The following is a 17,208-nucleotide window of genomic DNA, read 5'->3' as shown; positions in this document are numbered from 1 at the left end:
GGTAAAGACTTTCACTTACCAAAAATCCCGATGTATTGTCCAAAAGACAACGGAAGCGGACGGTAAAACTACGCTCAAGAAGATGACTGTGTTGGGGTGAGAGTGCATCGTGAAGCGGTAAATTAGCATTTTCAGCAGGTAAAAACGAATTCCACATTAATTGTCTCTGTAGTTCTTCTCGATCTTCGCTATGCACCAACTCGTAAACGCTTTGATGAACGATATCTGACTGAAATGAAAAAAACGATCACGTTTAGGCATTATATCGATATCAATCGAATTATTCTCCTTAATTATTCATATGAAATTATATTTCGATATTTACATATTGTATATTAATCTTTAGAAAATTCGTTTAAGAAACCAAAAGTGTTTACTTTTAGCTCATTTTTTAGATAAAATCATTTAATAGTATAATCAATGATTTTATATATAAGTATAGAGAATACATATAAAATTATATGTACGTTTATTTAAATATTTATATTTTGCAAGGGTTGTCAAGACAGCAGAGTGGCGCAGTGGAAGCGTGCTGGGCCCATAACCCAGAGGTCCGTGGATCGAAACCACGCTCTGCTAGGGGTGTATTTTTTTTTCTTTTTTCTTCTCATAACTTTTCATCTCTCTTCTTAGAAATAAAATAATAATAGCTTTTATACATATACACACACATACATATATATATAAATATATATATGTGTATTTTTTTCTTCGCGAGTCACGTTCAGTTATATTATTAAACGTTAGCTATGACTCATTTCTCGTTTTCTATGCATCATCAAGAGAGCCGCATATCGCGCGTATTACAATAATTTTACTTACGCAAATATCCAACGTACGTTGTAAAATTGAAAATGCAAGTGAACCTATCGCACTAAATAAACGGTTAAATATTTGTTTATGTAAAAAAGATAAAGGATATCTTCGATCGTGATAGGAGTAGCAAGTAGTAAGTAAGTACTTACTAGGCAGGCTTTGATGATTACACGTTATCGTTACTTTCGTGCCAGCGACTTCGTTTCTCTTTTCTTAATAATTCTTATTAATTTAATCTAAAGAAAAAAGTACATATAAGAGATAAAATTCTCTCTTTTCTTTTTCTTTTTTCTTTTTTCCTTTTTCTTTTTTCCTTTTTCCTTTTCACAAAATAGAAAATAATCCAGAGAGAAGCAGAGTGGCGCAGTGGAAGCGTGCTGGGCCCATAACCCAGAGGTCCGTGGATCGAAACCACGCTCTGCTAGATGTGATATATTTTTTAAAAATATTTTTACGAATTCCAAGCGAGCTATTGATTTTCTTTTTACGAGGAAGCTGGTTCAATTGACACGAATCCGTAATTCATAAGAACGTGTCGTTGACGAATAGACATCATATTCTCTTTTGAATACCTTCGTTCTATCTACAGATAAAATAAGTATTCAATAGGATATTTAGGACATGACTTTGTCATGTATTTCACTATGTCTAACCATATCAATTCTTCTGCTTGCAAACCAATTAAAAACAAGTAGAATCGTTTGATTTTCTTGCAAAATTTGTTGAGTAAGATTTATATAGGAAAAAACGAAAAAAAAAACAAAAAGAGAGAGAGAGAGAAAGAGGAAATGAGATATTTACCAGAGGAATGAGATACTTACTAAGATATTAGAATTTATTTTAGTAGACGAAGACGAAGACGAAGAAGAAGGTATGCGAACGATAGAAAGAAAAGTAGAAGGAGGATGACTCGAGAAGCAATGGCATTAAGAGAAATCTTTTTTCTCAACCTCCCTCGTTCTCTCTCTCTCTCTCTCTCTCTCTCTCTCTCTCTCTCTCTGTTTGTTAAAATAAAACGTTTCGAATGCGAACGGTACGGTGGAGTGGCATTATTTCAGGAAATATCAGATCGGTCGTGACGGCGTGCAGCGACACAAGCGCATATACGGCCCATGTACCTACACGTGTTCGACGCACTTTATCGCGCATAATTAATCCAGACTAGCTCGGCTTCGAATGATGAGTCTCCGCACGACAGCGGCGCATAGTTTTACCCTTTAGAGGCGGTCATGCTCGTCGTCGTACTAGCTTCTAACCTGAGCGACAGAGACGGAGACGGACAGAGGCAGAAAGACAGAGAGAGAGAGAGAGAGAGAGAGAGAATGAGAGAGAGAGAGAGAGAGAGAGAGAGAGAGAGAGAGAGAGAGATCTAAGATGTTGGTGAAGGTGTAAAGTGAGAGAAAAAGAGCTAATCAATCCGGCGCCGTACGGTACAAGGAGAAAGAGAGAAAGAGAAAGAGAGAGAGAGAGAGAGAGAGAGAGAGAGAGAAGGATACCTCGAGCATAGGTGTAACCGCGTGACTTTTAATCCGATAATCGGTGTGCCGGTGCAGCACACGCATCTCTGAACGTTCCTGAACTGAAATAAACCTTGGTACTACTCGAGAATAGATCGACTCGGCTCGTTCGACCATTACCTGGTCATGGCTGTCAGGACAGGCTCTGCTCGCTGCGAATAATATAATAAATCACGTGCTAGAGACGACGTGTAAGAGAGAAAGAAAGAGAGAAAGAGAGAGAGAGATCACAACGTTAGTCTCGCGTTAACGTTTCTAAACGAAGAACGTCGTTGCACTGCCGATGCACTGACACCTTCTCTTTCTATTTATTTCTCTCTCTCTCTCTCTCTCTCTCTCTCTCTCTCTCTCTCTCTCTCACTTTCTGTCTCTACCTTTTTCTGTCTACCTCTTTATATACGCGCGTGTACGCGCGTGTACATTTCGTGCACGGACGAATCTCGGGGTATCAGCGCCGTGAGGATCTCACGACTTCCATGTTACCCGCGCACCATCCCTGCCATTATGCGCGCACGTACCCGATTCTACGGTGTACCGTATACCATATAACGTGTTATACACAGATATACATATATATGTGTATAAATATATATATATTACACACATACACACACACGGACATCGATACACACCCACGAGCGCACGCATATACATACACACAAACTATGTTTAACCATAAGACAGCATTTTCCAAAGTGAAAATGTCGGGGAGAAGCATAATATGGCATATCGAACTTTCACCAATCCCGCCGTCTTTCGCGGTAAATCATTTTTTTTTACTTTCCCTTTCCTTTCTTTTTTCTTTTTGTCCCTTTTACCCTCTTTCTCTCTCTCTCTCCCCTTCTCCCTCTTGTGCATCGTTTCTTTTTCTTCCTTTTGTTTCCGTTTTCTTTTCATCGATTTATCACAGCCCGTCGCCATTTGTGGCGGTGACGACGATGGTGATGGTGGTGGTGGTGGTGGTGGTGGTGGTGGTGGTGGTGGTGGTGGTGGTGGTGGTGATGTTGATGGCGGTGGTGTTGGTGCTAGTAGTGGTGGTGGCATTATCGGAGTTCGAAACTGAAACGGAAACCGAAACAAGAGACCGACTCCGCGTCTCGTAAAACTCTCACCGTCCCGATAAATATATAGCAAGAGCTATCGCAAAATCGTTCGTACGAACGAAACAGCAGGTAAGGGGGATAGTAGTCGCCGCCTTGAGAAAGGAGTCCCATGAAGTTCTTCTCCATGGGATCCAATGAATTCGAGCGTCCCGTTTCCCGCGGTTAACCGTCTAGTCGCAACCCTGCTGCGATCGCGCGGACGCGATCCGTGAATGGTGGGGGAACGACTTGTTTCGTTTGCTCTAATTTTAATGAAGGATTATACACGATTTCTCTGCTAATCGATGTAAGAAAGTGATCCTACATTTATCTCTCTTCTCTCTCTCTCTCTCTCTCTCTTTCTCTTTCTTTCTTTCATTCTGTGTATCGAGTGTTCACAATCGGATTAACCGAGATAGCATAGTTTATTTCGAGTTCCCGACATCGGACATCGTTAAAGTAATTCGATATTACGTGTCGCTGGTTCTAGTCGACCCAAACTATATGAATATATGTACCTACTCAAAATCGAGCTTCACGAGCCTGGTCGACTTCACCGAGTTGTACCTTTGCTACCGGCTTTTCTATAAGACTTTTAGTCAACCTACAATCATAAGTTTCACTGTAATGACTCGCCGTCACGTATTCGCCTATAATGGCACTCGAATTAAATCCCGACAGCTTTTATTAAGCGAGCTTAATCGTAAATTATATTTTAATTGCCGAACGATATAAAGAATTTTATACTGGGTTACTATAATTGGCCCTGATTACCAACTACCTATGTAAATTATCTCGGATGTGTATGTATCTATGTAAGTATTTCGAACGAATTTTTATTCAATTATAAATATATAAAGTTATGGAAAAGTCTATTATTTTTATTTCAGATCGTTAAAATTTTTACTGATTAATAAAGTCATATATTTCTAACGTAGGACTATAAAAAAACACGCGTATTACATTTGTAAGGGAAATTTGAGTTTTATATACTCAGTTACCACTGTATTAATGAATGAACGAACGAACGAACGAACGAATGAATGAATCATACGGTACTACTGTTGTGTATCATCGAAAGTGTTAGTTCGCGAACACTTATCGCTAAGTCGAAAATATTAATAAAGTCAAGAATTTCGCCGAATTTCGTGAACTACCATCGCATATATCACGATCGATCTCTTCGTTGTCGATCCCTTCGGCACCGATCGTCGTCTCGTACATAAGTACTTACATAAATAGGTACTCTCATCGTTCGCTCGGGAGCGAAAGATATTTTTCTTTTCTCTCTTTTTTTTCTTTTTTTTCCATTTGTTTTTCATGCCATGGCCGCTCGCGCGAGTTGAGGTCAGTTACCGAAGGCAAGGCGGCGGGCGGTTTGCCGGTAAGGTCCGTAACGTTTGTTACCATTGCTCGTTTAAATAATCTCGAAACATGTATCCGCGGGACGGAGCGGCCAACTCATGGATGGCTTTACGATCGACCCTCGTCGTTAATTAAGAGCTTGTAATTATTTAGTGGAGACGCTAGCGCACCCCCGCCGGCATCGGAGCAGTCTCGCTCCCTCGGCAGACTTGATTTACATTCCAACGAAGAATGCGTCGGCTTTGCCTCGCCTTACTCTTCCTCGCTTCACCTCACCTCACCTCACCTCACCTCACCTCACCTCACCTCACTTCACCTCACCTCACCTCACCTCACCTCACCTTACCTCACTTCACCTCACCTCACCTTAGCTCACCACGGCACACCACGTCTTACCTCACCTTGCCTCGCTCTATTTCCTTTTTCTACTGCTTGCACCCTCCTTTCTTCCCACCACCACCAACCACCACCATCGCCACCTCCACCACCACCACTAGCACCACCATCTTCGTCCTCATCGAAACTCCCTCTCCGCTTTACTCACAAGCTTTGACTCTCCCTCCCACTGTAAGCAACAACAGTATCTTCGTTTTTCTCCTCTTTCGACGAATCTTCAAGTCTTCCAGTTCTCGTCTTCTTAGTTTTTCTCTCTCAATCACTCTTTCTCTCTCTTTCCCTCTCTCCCTCTCTTTCTTTCTTTCTCTCTCTCTCTCTCTCTCTTTCTCTCCTAACTCGTTTTGTATAGATCAATATAGAATGAAAGATTCAAACTTAAAGGACTGTCGTAACGTTATTTGCGATAGATATATAAAAAAACCTTTGGATTTGTGCGAATTGATCATATTTTATTCTTATCTTGCTCGGCTTAATGCCAATTTTTTCCCTTACTTACGTTCCTATAAAAAATGGTTACAAACGAAGAAGAAGTATAAGACGGAGGACTTTCTCGTTATGTTGAACACTTTGTAAGATGACTCTTGAGCCGTTTAATAATCGAAAGATGTCTGATTCGTAAGGTCTAACCCTTTCTCAGCACGGCTTCCCTTAAAATCTTAACGTAGTACTCTCTGAAGCGTCGCATGAGAGGAAGAGAAAGAGAGAGAGAGAGAGAGAGAGAGAGAGAGAGAGAGAGAGAGAGAGAGAGAGAGAGAGAGAGAGAGAGACAGAGAGAGAGACACACACACACACACGCGTGCACACATACACACTGTCTTTCTCTCTCTATTTCTCTCTTTTTCTGGCGTTCGAACTTTGAAAATCGTTATCGCGATATTTCAGTGTCAGCTAGCAGCAGGTACCAAGGGTAAGCAGAAACGTACCAAGGTACGTCCGGGTACCGAAAAGACGCTGTCGAGAAATAAATCCAAGCTGGACACCGGGTGAAACCGATGGAACCGATTCGGTGCGATCAAAGGACCCGCTACAAATTGAAACAAATCAGGCAGGTAATAATAATTAATCCGAGCCGCTCATTAATAATCGGGACTGCCTTCTCTCGGTGCTTTCTCTCTCTCTCTCTCTCTCTCTCTGTTTTTCTTTCTTTCTTTCTCATCGTACGTATGGCCCTCAAGTGTATCTGTGTACAATATTTGTTGTGTGCACCCGTACAGGTAAAGAATATAGACGAGTAAAGAAAAGGGGCGAGTATATTCGAAGAACGCACGAGTATGTGTTGGTATATATCTACGTATAATAATATATGTACATAGTAGATTCACCGAGTGGAATATCGCGGCCTCGAACGTTGAGCTCTCAATTATGCCGGAGAATTATGAAGCCGCGTCAGCGTTTCATTCTTCCTCTCTCTCTCTTTCCATTTCTCTCTCTCTCTCTCTCTCTCTCTCTCTCTCTCTCTCTATATATATATATATATATATATATATATATATATATATAAAAGTGTGTGTATATGTACATATATCTCTCCTTTTCTATCTTCCTCACTCCCTCGTTCTCCCTTTGTCTCTCGAACTCGCTCAACGAGAAAAGGGGTGAAAGGCGAGAGTGCTCCGGGGCAGCCCGATTGTGTCTTCATTAGTGGCTATTAATTGTCAAAACGTTGCCACATAATTTAGATGGGGCGCGAACGAGCCCTTGGAGCCTTTGTATACGTACATATTTATATACGTATCCTACGTATGTATATTTCTGCGTATCTACTTACCTAGCACACATCTACTATTTACTCGATATACGAGAACGTAGTTACGCGCGCTAATAAAGAAAAGAACAGAACAGAAAGAGAAAAAGAGAGAAAGAGTAAAGAACGACGTAATACTTTTTCCTTTTTCATTGGATAAAACGCGTTTTATTTACGATATGTAAAAACGAAGAAAGAAGCATGCACGAGTTTCGTTAGAATTTCTCGACTTTTTCAGTCATCTTTTTTCTCCTTTTGTTTCTTTTTTCTTTTACTTCTCTCTCTCTCTTTTTTTTTTCACTTTTTTTTTCCTCAACCCCTAAAACAATCGTCCATGTCCTCAAGGACATTCCTTCTACGTTTTTTCTTCTACGTTCGAGCATACTCCCCCACTTCTCTCTATATCTCACCATCTTCTTCTCATATTTCTCTCGAGGCACCCCCTTCCCCCATTTACCCTCCTTCACCATCCCTCCCTCCCCGCAACCCCCTTCTCTAGCGTCAGTCTCGCGGCCGATAAGGAACCTTTGACCTTTTGCTTAAGTTATTACTTTTATCCGGCACAGGTCACGGGGCATAAAGGCTCGTTGAGCATCGAATCGACTCTATCAGCCCAATTAAGCAGCCTGCCGAGGACTCGAAGCGCTTGCGAGACTCAATCCGTGGCTTTTTTTCCTCGTCGTCGCTCATACGATTCCTTTCCTCGCGGGTTTCTCGCGTGAGATATCGAACTAAAATGGACTCCTTCGGTGGTTCGATTTTCTTCTCTTTTATTTTTCTTATTCATTTTTCTTTTTTCCTTTTTTCCTTTTACTTTTCTTTTTCTTTGCTTTTTTTGTTTCCCCTGCGAGCACAGTAGTAGTTTCTTTTTAATCTTGGTCGTCGATATTATACTATATTATATTACATTGTATTGTATTATACGATGTAGATTGTAAGACGATGCTTGTCATTATGTATTTCTACAAAGTCAAAGACGAGATACGTAGATAGTCCATATACATTGATGAAAATGTATATATACATATATACGTGTATATGGTATAAATATTATGTATGTACGTGTATGTACAAGTATATATATATATATATATATATATATATATATGTTTGTGCATACTACGTGCATACTCTCGCACTTTTCTGCGGAGTTATAGGGCCGTGTAATCGCGTCGTCCGAAACGCCCTGCGATTATGCACTCGGATACACGGTCATCGAGTAGGGAAATCATCGTCCATCGTCGTCGTTCTCCTTTACAATGTGTGCACAAAGCGTTCGCGTGTGTTACACTATTCAAGGGAAGAAGAATCCACCACACACGCGATCGCGCTAAGAAATTTTATAGGCGGGATGGGATGTCTGTGTGTTTAAATTTCTTTCTTTCTTTCTTTCTCTCTTTCTCTCTTTCATTCTTTCTTTTCTTCTGTCTCTAAATGCTGGTGATTTAGAAAAAAAAAAAAAATAATAAATAAATAAAAGACAAGAAAGAAAATAACAAAACGACGTTTCATAGTCGTTCGCGTGATTTTTCTACTAATCTTTTCTTTCTTTCCCTCTTGTCAATTTTGAAAACAAATTTCTACGTGGTTCGACTGGATCTTCTTCATTTTTTTCGATCGATATTTCTTTCGACATTTTCACGCCGAAAAATTAAAAAATTATTTTATCTAATTAATAAATCTCGTGGTAAATCGATCGCGTATCCTTTTTCTTTTTTTTCCTCTTCTGCTTTCTTGCGGCTAAATTTCGAAAATAACTTCTGCGTACGATTTCTCTTCGATCTTTCCTTTTCGTTTCTTTATTTTCTTTTTTTTTTTCTTTACCGAGCGATTAGAAAATGTCAATCAAGTTTTCCGCTCGAGTGCGCGCTCATCGGTTCGAGAAATTATCGTTAAGAACTATGCGCGGGGTGCCTTTGCCGATCGGAAGCGTTTTCTACGATGTGTGCACAAAGCTTTCAGGTGTGACGAGGCATGATAAAGGTAATTTTGGATTTCTGATATCGCGATGACATCGTTGGGACGTCTAAATCTCGAGATTAGTCATCGGACATGGAAAACGTCCGTGTTTTGCTTTTTATAAATATTTAATTACACATCTGTCTATAATAAAAAAAAAAAAATTCTATTATCTCTCTCTCTCTCTCTGTCTCTTAAAAAAAAATTGTCGTGAAATCTCATTTCAGTCATTTCATGACCGTAAAAAGATATCTAACTCGTCGCACTCCTTATTTTTTCTCTTCATATACATTTTCTTTCACACAGTTTATTCCAACTGTTGTATGAAAAAATTGTTAATAAAAAATCTTAAAGAACGACGATCGTGACACGATGTAAGAATTTAAGATACTTAATATCGAGTAAAATTATTATCAAAACATTCGTTTCCATGCTCGATCGTATTAATAAGGATAGTAAAAGTTATATCAGAAGTATCGTTAGGAAGCGAAGGACGGGAGTATTTTTTCCGTCTTTATTGTCGATAAAAATCGCGATCGAACGAACAGAAATTATCCCATTTTTCTAACGAGTATCGCCGTATCGTTTTCTAAAGTAAACGAAGGTGAACGAAGTGCTCCGTTGTGTTGGCTCGTTTGACGATCCTGTTTGCAGGACGTTATTAGCATTGAAAAATGTGTGCACGCTGTCGAGGGAAGAGTAAGGATACGTCGCGTTTGAGAAAGGGATGATGCTTGGGCAAACGTGACATGTACGGCAAACTTGACAAGGCTGGCGTGACTGTCGAGCGCGTGTAGGGTGTAGCCGTAGACGAACCGAGAGTAAACCGAACAATAATAAGGGTAAAACCCTTGGATTTTTCTTCGGTAGGCTTTATAGCTCTTGACACATATCATCAAGGGTGAAAAGTTTTCCCTTTCGTTGTCTTTCTGATAAATGTACAATGTTAAACGTTCGCTAAGCTATATTAGAAATCATTTCTAAATGCTTACCTGATGAAAGCCAAGGTAACTCTCTATGCTGTGAGTAGCGAAGAAAACCTCCCCGTCGCAAGTTAATATCAGCAGAAAACCGTTCAATGCCTGAAACAAGAATAGATATTCTTACTTAGATCGATCAATTAAACGGATTACTAATCGTTTCTTAGTTGTACGAATTAATAGAAAAGTTCAAAGCGTTTTAAAGAACTTTTTCCTTTGCGAGATTGGAGTTTTCTTTGAATAAAAAAAGAAAAGAAAATAATAATAAAATCAAAGAAACGAACGAACGGACAAAAAATAAAAGAAAAGAGACAGCCAGAGAGAGAGAGAGAGAGAGAGAGAGAGAGAGAGGAGAAGAGAATTAAACTCGTGTGCCGCGGAGGAAACGCAGTAAACGAACGCCACTGTGTTTTGTGGCGTAGGGAGTTAAAACGTTGCGGAAAGTTTTCCCATTTATCGGTAGACCCGATACCGACAAATACCAAACGAGCTTGCGAACTCGAACGTTCGCATCGAAGCCCAAAATATCCGTTCCAGTTTCTAGCAGGTATTCGGTATAGGATTATACTAGCTGAGAAAACCATTTAACCCTCGGCCGCACCGTCGTTTCCGAGCTAAACGTGGATTGTTTTGTTTTATTTCGCCGAGCTCTGCCCCGTACCAGGCACGCCAGTTAGACCTTATTGTTCTGAAATATGGCGAGCGTTCGATATCTTCTACCGAATAGCATTTTATAAGAGAGAAAAAGAAAGAGATAACGAATTCCATCGTATTTCTTTGCATGCAAATCTTACCTGAATTCTGACTGCCATGCGTTCATCGAATAACGAAGAGAATCGATAGCCGATGTTTCCGTATTATCAATTCAGCCTTAGAAATATTTCATTTCGAACGTTTCAATAATTTCAAATAACGCGAAGCAAAGTAAAACGACATCCGACGGAATTCATTTTTTTACATATCATCTTTATCCTCGAACGTGATTATAAAAGAAAAATTCTTAAGAGTACGTATATATACGTTTAAATATCCTATCTAACAGGAGGATATCAAGATTAATTTATCGTTCTATGATATCTTCTTCTAAACAAAAAAGGAAAAAGAAGAAAAAAAGATCGTCGATTTAATCGTACTTAAGGAAAATTATTTCCCTTTTTTCCCGATTGGAATTCGTAAAAATTATTTCTCCACGTCGGATTACGAACGTACAGGAAGCCCGTCCGAATAGAAAATGGTACCCATAGGAGTGATCGCATGCGCGGATGCTGCGTTTTGATTGGTTTATTCGGAGGGTGGGCCTTCTGCGTAGCGTCAATAGCGATGTGCGCTAGGGTGAGCTTCGAGTTTTCGAGCATCGTACGCTAACACAAGCTTACTTTTACTATATCGAGGATAGTGCCTCTCTAATAGGATTTTCTCGGCAGTGTTCTCCCCTCTTGTTATAGCTTAACCTTACCGTACCAGAGAAATGGCCGACATGGCCATTTCGTATAGCGAACGCATCGTCTCACGGGAACCTTTCTTACATGCGGAAGTATAATTGCAAGTTAATCCAATTACGAATCGATCTGTTGGATTTGCCTCAGGATTATTTACCTTACGAACATTTTCATCTTTCCCTTAGATCCTTTTTAAATGGATATTTTATATATATATATATATTTATATAATATATAGATATATCTACAATCTCTAATTTCTATTTAATAAGTACAGTATCTCGATATACATACAACTGCTCATTAACGTAAGTCAAGAATATTTTCACTCTTGCGTTATCTTATAATTATCTATCTATCTATTCATTCCTCATAACGTTTCTAATTGATATACATTTTTCTTTTTCAAGTTCGTTCACTCGAGAATATTTTCATCTTCGTGTCTTACATACTTTCTTCAATAATATTCACATATTATACATTATTTTATATATATAAATATCTATACGAATCGAAAAGTTTACGTACTTATGATTCCTTACTTTTCAGAACATACATACATACATATACATATACATATATATGATATACGTATGAAAATTATGGTTACTATATATGATATTAATAAAATAGAAATAAAATAGAGAATGATCGTGTCGTGTAAGAAGAAATGAAACGGATAGTCGCGGAAGTAGAAGCGTCGGTTTAAAGAAAACAAAGATTCCTATTTATCGCGTGAGCTCGGTGGAGAATCAGTCGCGTGCCACTCGCGAGTACTTGGCGTGTTCCGCCCAAGCGTGAACTCCTAATACCCCTTCATCCTCACCTTGACTCTCTCGTATTAGCTGCTAGCCGATAATACTTCACGCACGAAATCTTTCTTTCCGTTTTTCTTCGCGCTCGTGCGAGCGCGACTTCTATTAGAGCAAAGACGCACGAATAAACGACGAGATAAACAGACCGAAAGAATATCATCGATTCGTATCTAATTCATATTGCACACGTGCCTGAGATTTATTTTCTATTTATTATACATCTCTCTCTCTGTCTGTTTGCCTATCTATTTTCGTGAAATTTCCTTTCGTGCGACCCTGACACTTTGACCGACCTTCGTACGAGGAAAATGAATTCCCTTGTCCGTAGCAATCATCGTTTTCATACTCTTTCGACGATAGAGAAAAAAAAGTTAAAAAAAGAAGAGAGATTCAAAAAGAGAAGAAAAAAAAAGAAGGAGAGAGAAAAAGAGAGAGAGATAGAAAGACAGAAGATAGAGAAAAAGAAAGAGAAGAAAGAAGGATGGTGGTGGGTGTCGATGCGAAAAGGGTGTATCGAAGTAAGATATTCTGCAGGAACGACTTCGGTAAGAGGGGGGGTGAAGAGGTGCTGCCAAGAGAGGGTCGGTGTGGTATCTAAGGGAGGAAAGGAGCACGCGATCAATACGCGGGAAGGACTAGCGGTGCCAGACCAAGGCGAGCCCCGTCGACCGGCAACCTAACCTCATATCATCCCATCCCATGCACCCACCCAACCTAAGCTTACCTTTGACTCACCTCGCCGCTCAGTCTCACTGACTGACTCACTGCCAATTGACTTCTCTCTTTCTCTCTCTTTCTCTTTCTATCTCTATCCCTATTTCTTTATTTCTCTCTCTCTCTCTCTCTCTCTGTCTCTCTGTCTCTCATTCTGTCTCCGTCTAATCTATCTCTTTCTATTTATCTCTTTTGCTCTTTAGATTTCGCTCTTTCGCCTTTGCTAAACCGACAATTTAAACGCTTTAAACCGAGTTACTTTAGGCCAACTGTGTGGGACACTTCCTTCCTTTAGTCCGGAGGCAGTGAAAGTATCGAAAGGTCTCTTAAAAATCCTACTACAACTGTACGAAGCTGTCTCGCTCGACGACCCTCTGCCTTTAACTCTCCTATCGATTTCAGAAACTTTCAATAGATTTAATGACTCGGAACGACTCGTTCGACCTCGACTATTCAACGATTAACGTACCGAAGGGAATTATTTCGAAAGATTTTTCTAGAGTTTCTTTTTCCTTCTATGATTACATATACATATATCTAACTATCTATCTATCTATATATATATATTCGTGTATTATTTATATCCATGTATTCATGTATATCTATTAGATATAACCGAATTAGACGAATTAGCGATCGATCGAACGACAGAAAGGAAAATAGTTTCTAACGTCGTTTTGTCGTTTGGGAAAGATGTTCCTTCTCTTGTTAATTCTCCTTCACCCCCTTTTAAGTCTTCTCGAAAACGAAACTTACCTATCTTTCCTCACATAGGGAGCAATCAGGGCAGAGCAGACATGCAACCATCAGCAACAAGTAAGAGCCTTATAGCGTGGTGATCGAGTTGGTCGTTCGTACGTCCGTCTGTCCGTCCGTCAGTTCGTCAGTTCGTCCGTCCGTCCATCCATCAGTCCGTTCATCCGTTCATTCGTTCGTTGGTTCGTTCGTTCATTCGTTCGTTCTTTGGTTCCTTACTTCGTCGACTTATTACCTCTATACCGAATTCACTTAGGTTGGTGTTAGAGATCGCTTATGCGACCCAAACGCGAATCTAAATTACCTTGCTCACGTACCCTCGTCGCACAAAACCCATCGTCGTTCCATTCTTTTCGTTTCACGCGAGAATCGAGAAAAATAATCGATAGAAGTATTTACACACATACACACACAAACATAAATTAGGTATATAGGTATATACTTTATCATCGTATTTCATTACGTATTCGTATATAAATTCGATTACGTGCGAAATCGTATTAAAAACGACGCTTTTTTCGAGGCTTCTTGTTTCCTTCTTCTCTCTGTTTCTTTTTCGTTTCTTTTCTTCCTCTCTTTTTTTTTTTCCTTTTCCTTTCAATCGTGAGAGAACGTCGACAATCGAATATCGTCCGAGCAGACTACTTACGAACGGTTTGTGTCCAGTTCGGTTTGTGTCGAGACCGATCGAAAATTCGTTCGAGGTAGCACCGTGTAGAGATCTGCCGGGGAGAAAAATAGCTCGGTTGTGATTACGGGTTACCGGTTGCGGGGGTCATTCCTGACCACGACCCTCTTTTACCGCTACCAACCTGCAGCTCCTGTATTAATGCGATACACGATAGCCTGCTGGCTATTAAATAAAAAATATGAGACCAAAATGGCTGCTCTCGCGGCGATACGTTACTGAAAGGCGTGATTCCTACCGAAGTTGAAAGAGAGAGAGAAAGAGAGAGAGAGAGAGAGAAAGAAAGAGAAAGAGAGAGAGAAAGAGAGAGACAGTAGACGATTTTACCGTGCATATTTAATACCCCAACTAAATTTTCTTCGACCATTTCATATTTCATTAACGATCGATTCGGAAACATGTTTCAAATATTAAAACGTACGCTCATCCAACTATGCGTTCTCTCGCGAAAAGTATTCAAATGGCGTATTGCTACGATCGATATGGCGATTTCACGGAAACGATAACTCCCGGACGTTTTTGCATAAATGCATAATAGGAACTTTACTACTTTTAATTCATATACCTCGGATTAGAGGATAGATGGTAATTGCGTTTGCATTCGCGTCGGACGTTGTGAGCTTTTTACCGTTCCGCGGAATATCGATGTAGGATGTAGGACGTGATACGCTTAACGTACAGGTATATAATATATGTAAAAGGTTTAAAATATGCCTTTCGAAAGTCCGCGTTTTTTCTTTTTCTCTTCTTTTTTTTTTTTTTTTATTTCGATAAACCGAACAGATAGGGGACGCTGGTATGTTAGTAGAAAAAGAGAGATGGTAAGGATCCACCAACTTTCTTGACATTTCGTTTATTACTTTAGCATTTGCTATGAACTTTCATCACGCGTGACGTTTACATTGTATTATATCCATAACTATATTTCCGTAAATGTCTTCGAATCGTGTGTCGCTTTCTTAGCACCTACTCTTCCATCGGTGCGTGTTCGTTAGCCGACAGAAATGAAAACTAACTGCAAGAAACACGCGACGCCTCGTGCCCACGGAGAAATAAGCCCTTTTATCGTTATACATTCTTGCCTTTCAAAAAAAAAAAAAAAAGAGAGAAAGAAGAAGAAAGAAAGAAAAGAAAAAGAAAATAGAAAAAAAACACAGAAAAAAGATTGCAGTCCTTTATATATGTATACCGGTTATTAACGAAAGCATTTATTCTAGATTTCGAACGGAATATCTGTATTTCATTAACCTACAAGCATATGCCTATATATTACTTCGACGTTATAAGCGATGGATGGAAGCATCGTCGTTATCGTCGTCATTGTTGTCGTATAACGAAGTTCGATTGATGTATCCGAAAATAATTCGCGACTAGATCGTCACTTAAAAATTATTCGATCAGCTTGAATCCTTGCACCCTGTTCTTTTTCTTTAATTAATTAATTTATTTATTTCTCTTGCTTTCCAAGTTCTCTTCGACCCACGCACAAAAAATCATCTCCCATCCTTTTCTTCATCCTCTTGATATCCTACCTACCTACCTACCTACGTAGATACATACTATATATACATATATCAATAACACGTTCAAATGATTCGTGAGCTCCATCCAAAGCTGGCTTGGCTGGTTGGTCTTTCCCAGCAAGATCAGTCGTCTCTTCTTCCTCCCACGTCTTTTCCATCTCCCTTCCACTCATTTCTATCCCTCCCCTCTTCCTCCTTAAACCCCCTTTCCCCTTACTCGACGACTTATTTCCCCCTTTTCTCGCAATATATACTGTTTTGCCGATCCTCGTAAACCTCACGAAGGACGACAGTAAATCCGGTTTATGACAAGGCGATCCGCCAACTGGCCGAACACATCCACGAAATTACGTTTGACGGATCGAATCTTTATATTCCACCCCAATTATAAAAGGAAAGCCTCTTTCTAAATTGTTTTACGTTATCACAACATATATCAAATTCTATGTATCTACGATGGATTAGCGCGTGAGTATACGTATACATACATACATACATACATATTATATATATATATATATATATATGCTCCGATAGCAAACTAGACAGTTCATCGGTTAATTTGTAACTATCTTCCAACGCTTTGCGATTTCGAATAGATGATATAATAGACCCATAAAAAAAGAGAAAAAAAGAAAAAAAAAAAAAGAGATATCGTTTAGCGGTGTTGTCGGAGGCCCGTTTCGGGATTAGCTCCGGGGTAGGAGCTAGCTATGTAACGTAACGTAATTAACGAGCAGACAATTAATAACGCGGCCGTTATAGATCCTGGCAGGATCGTTCGATCGTAATGCAGGAGGACTCCGCATGAAAGGTACGCGTGCCTCCGTACGAGTTCATGCGAGTATATTCTACGCCCTCTTTCTCTCTCTCTCTCTCTCTCTCTCTCTCTCTCTCTATCTCTTTCTCCCACTCCCCAACCCCTCTTTCTCTCGCGCATGAGACTAAAACGCAGGAAAGGGAACGTAATAGCCTCGCATGATACGCCTCCATTAATCCGTGTATATACCCTTCCATACTTTGGAGGAATAGACACCTCGTACGCCTCGGTTTCATAGCCGGTTCATCAGCCGGATATCTTGCTCCTTCTTCCCCTCTCTCAACTTCCCCCGATCCTCTCCGCTAACCTCCGCCCGCCCCTTTTCATGCCATTCCCCGTTCCTCCCACCATTTACTCCTCTCATTCTCCTCTCGTTTCACCTCCTCTCTCGTCTTCTATCTACAACTTCTCCCTCCTCCTCCTCCTCCTCCTCCTCTTCCTCTTCCTCTTCCTCTTCTTCATCCTTCTCCTCCTCCTCCTATTTATCCTTCTCCCTTTAGTCCCTCTCACGATGATTTAATTTCGACGACTCGGTCTTTACAAATTAACGTGAGACGCTGTAATGATTTTTCTTTTTTTTTCTTTTCTTTTTTG

The 17,208-nt window shown here is 40.0% G+C and overlaps 1 protein-coding gene and 2 non-coding genes across 10 annotated transcripts in view; 2 read left to right on the top strand and 1 right to left on the bottom strand.

Annotated features, from left to right (window-relative positions):
• Positions 1-17,208, bottom strand: part of LOC127065812 (aryl hydrocarbon receptor protein 1) — a 124,605-nt gene that overhangs the window by 9,131 nt on the left and 98,266 nt on the right. For all 8 annotated transcript variants that reach the window (XM_050998674.1, XM_050998671.1, XM_050998673.1 and 5 more), the window contains 2 exons: positions 9,872-9,961; positions 20-229 (listed from right to left, as the gene is read on the bottom strand). In XM_050998674.1, coding sequence (XP_050854631.1) covers positions 20-229; positions 9,872-9,961 — 300 coding nt within the window. The remainder of the gene's footprint in view (positions 1-19; positions 230-9,871; positions 9,962-17,208) is intronic.
• Trnam-cau (transfer RNA methionine (anticodon CAU)) lies at positions 508-579 on the top strand. Its single transcript has one exon. It is a non-coding gene; the product is annotated as a tRNA-Met (tRNA).
• On the top strand, positions 1,169-1,240 carry Trnam-cau (transfer RNA methionine (anticodon CAU)). Its single transcript has one exon. It is a non-coding gene; the product is annotated as a tRNA-Met (tRNA).

Source organism: Vespula vulgaris, chromosome 8 (genome assembly GCF_905475345.1).
Source record: "Vespula vulgaris chromosome 8, iyVesVulg1.1, whole genome shotgun sequence".
NCBI classification, from domain to species: Eukaryota; Metazoa; Arthropoda; class Insecta; order Hymenoptera; family Vespidae; genus Vespula; species Vespula vulgaris.
This window is presented reverse-complemented; position numbering and strand designations above follow the sequence as displayed.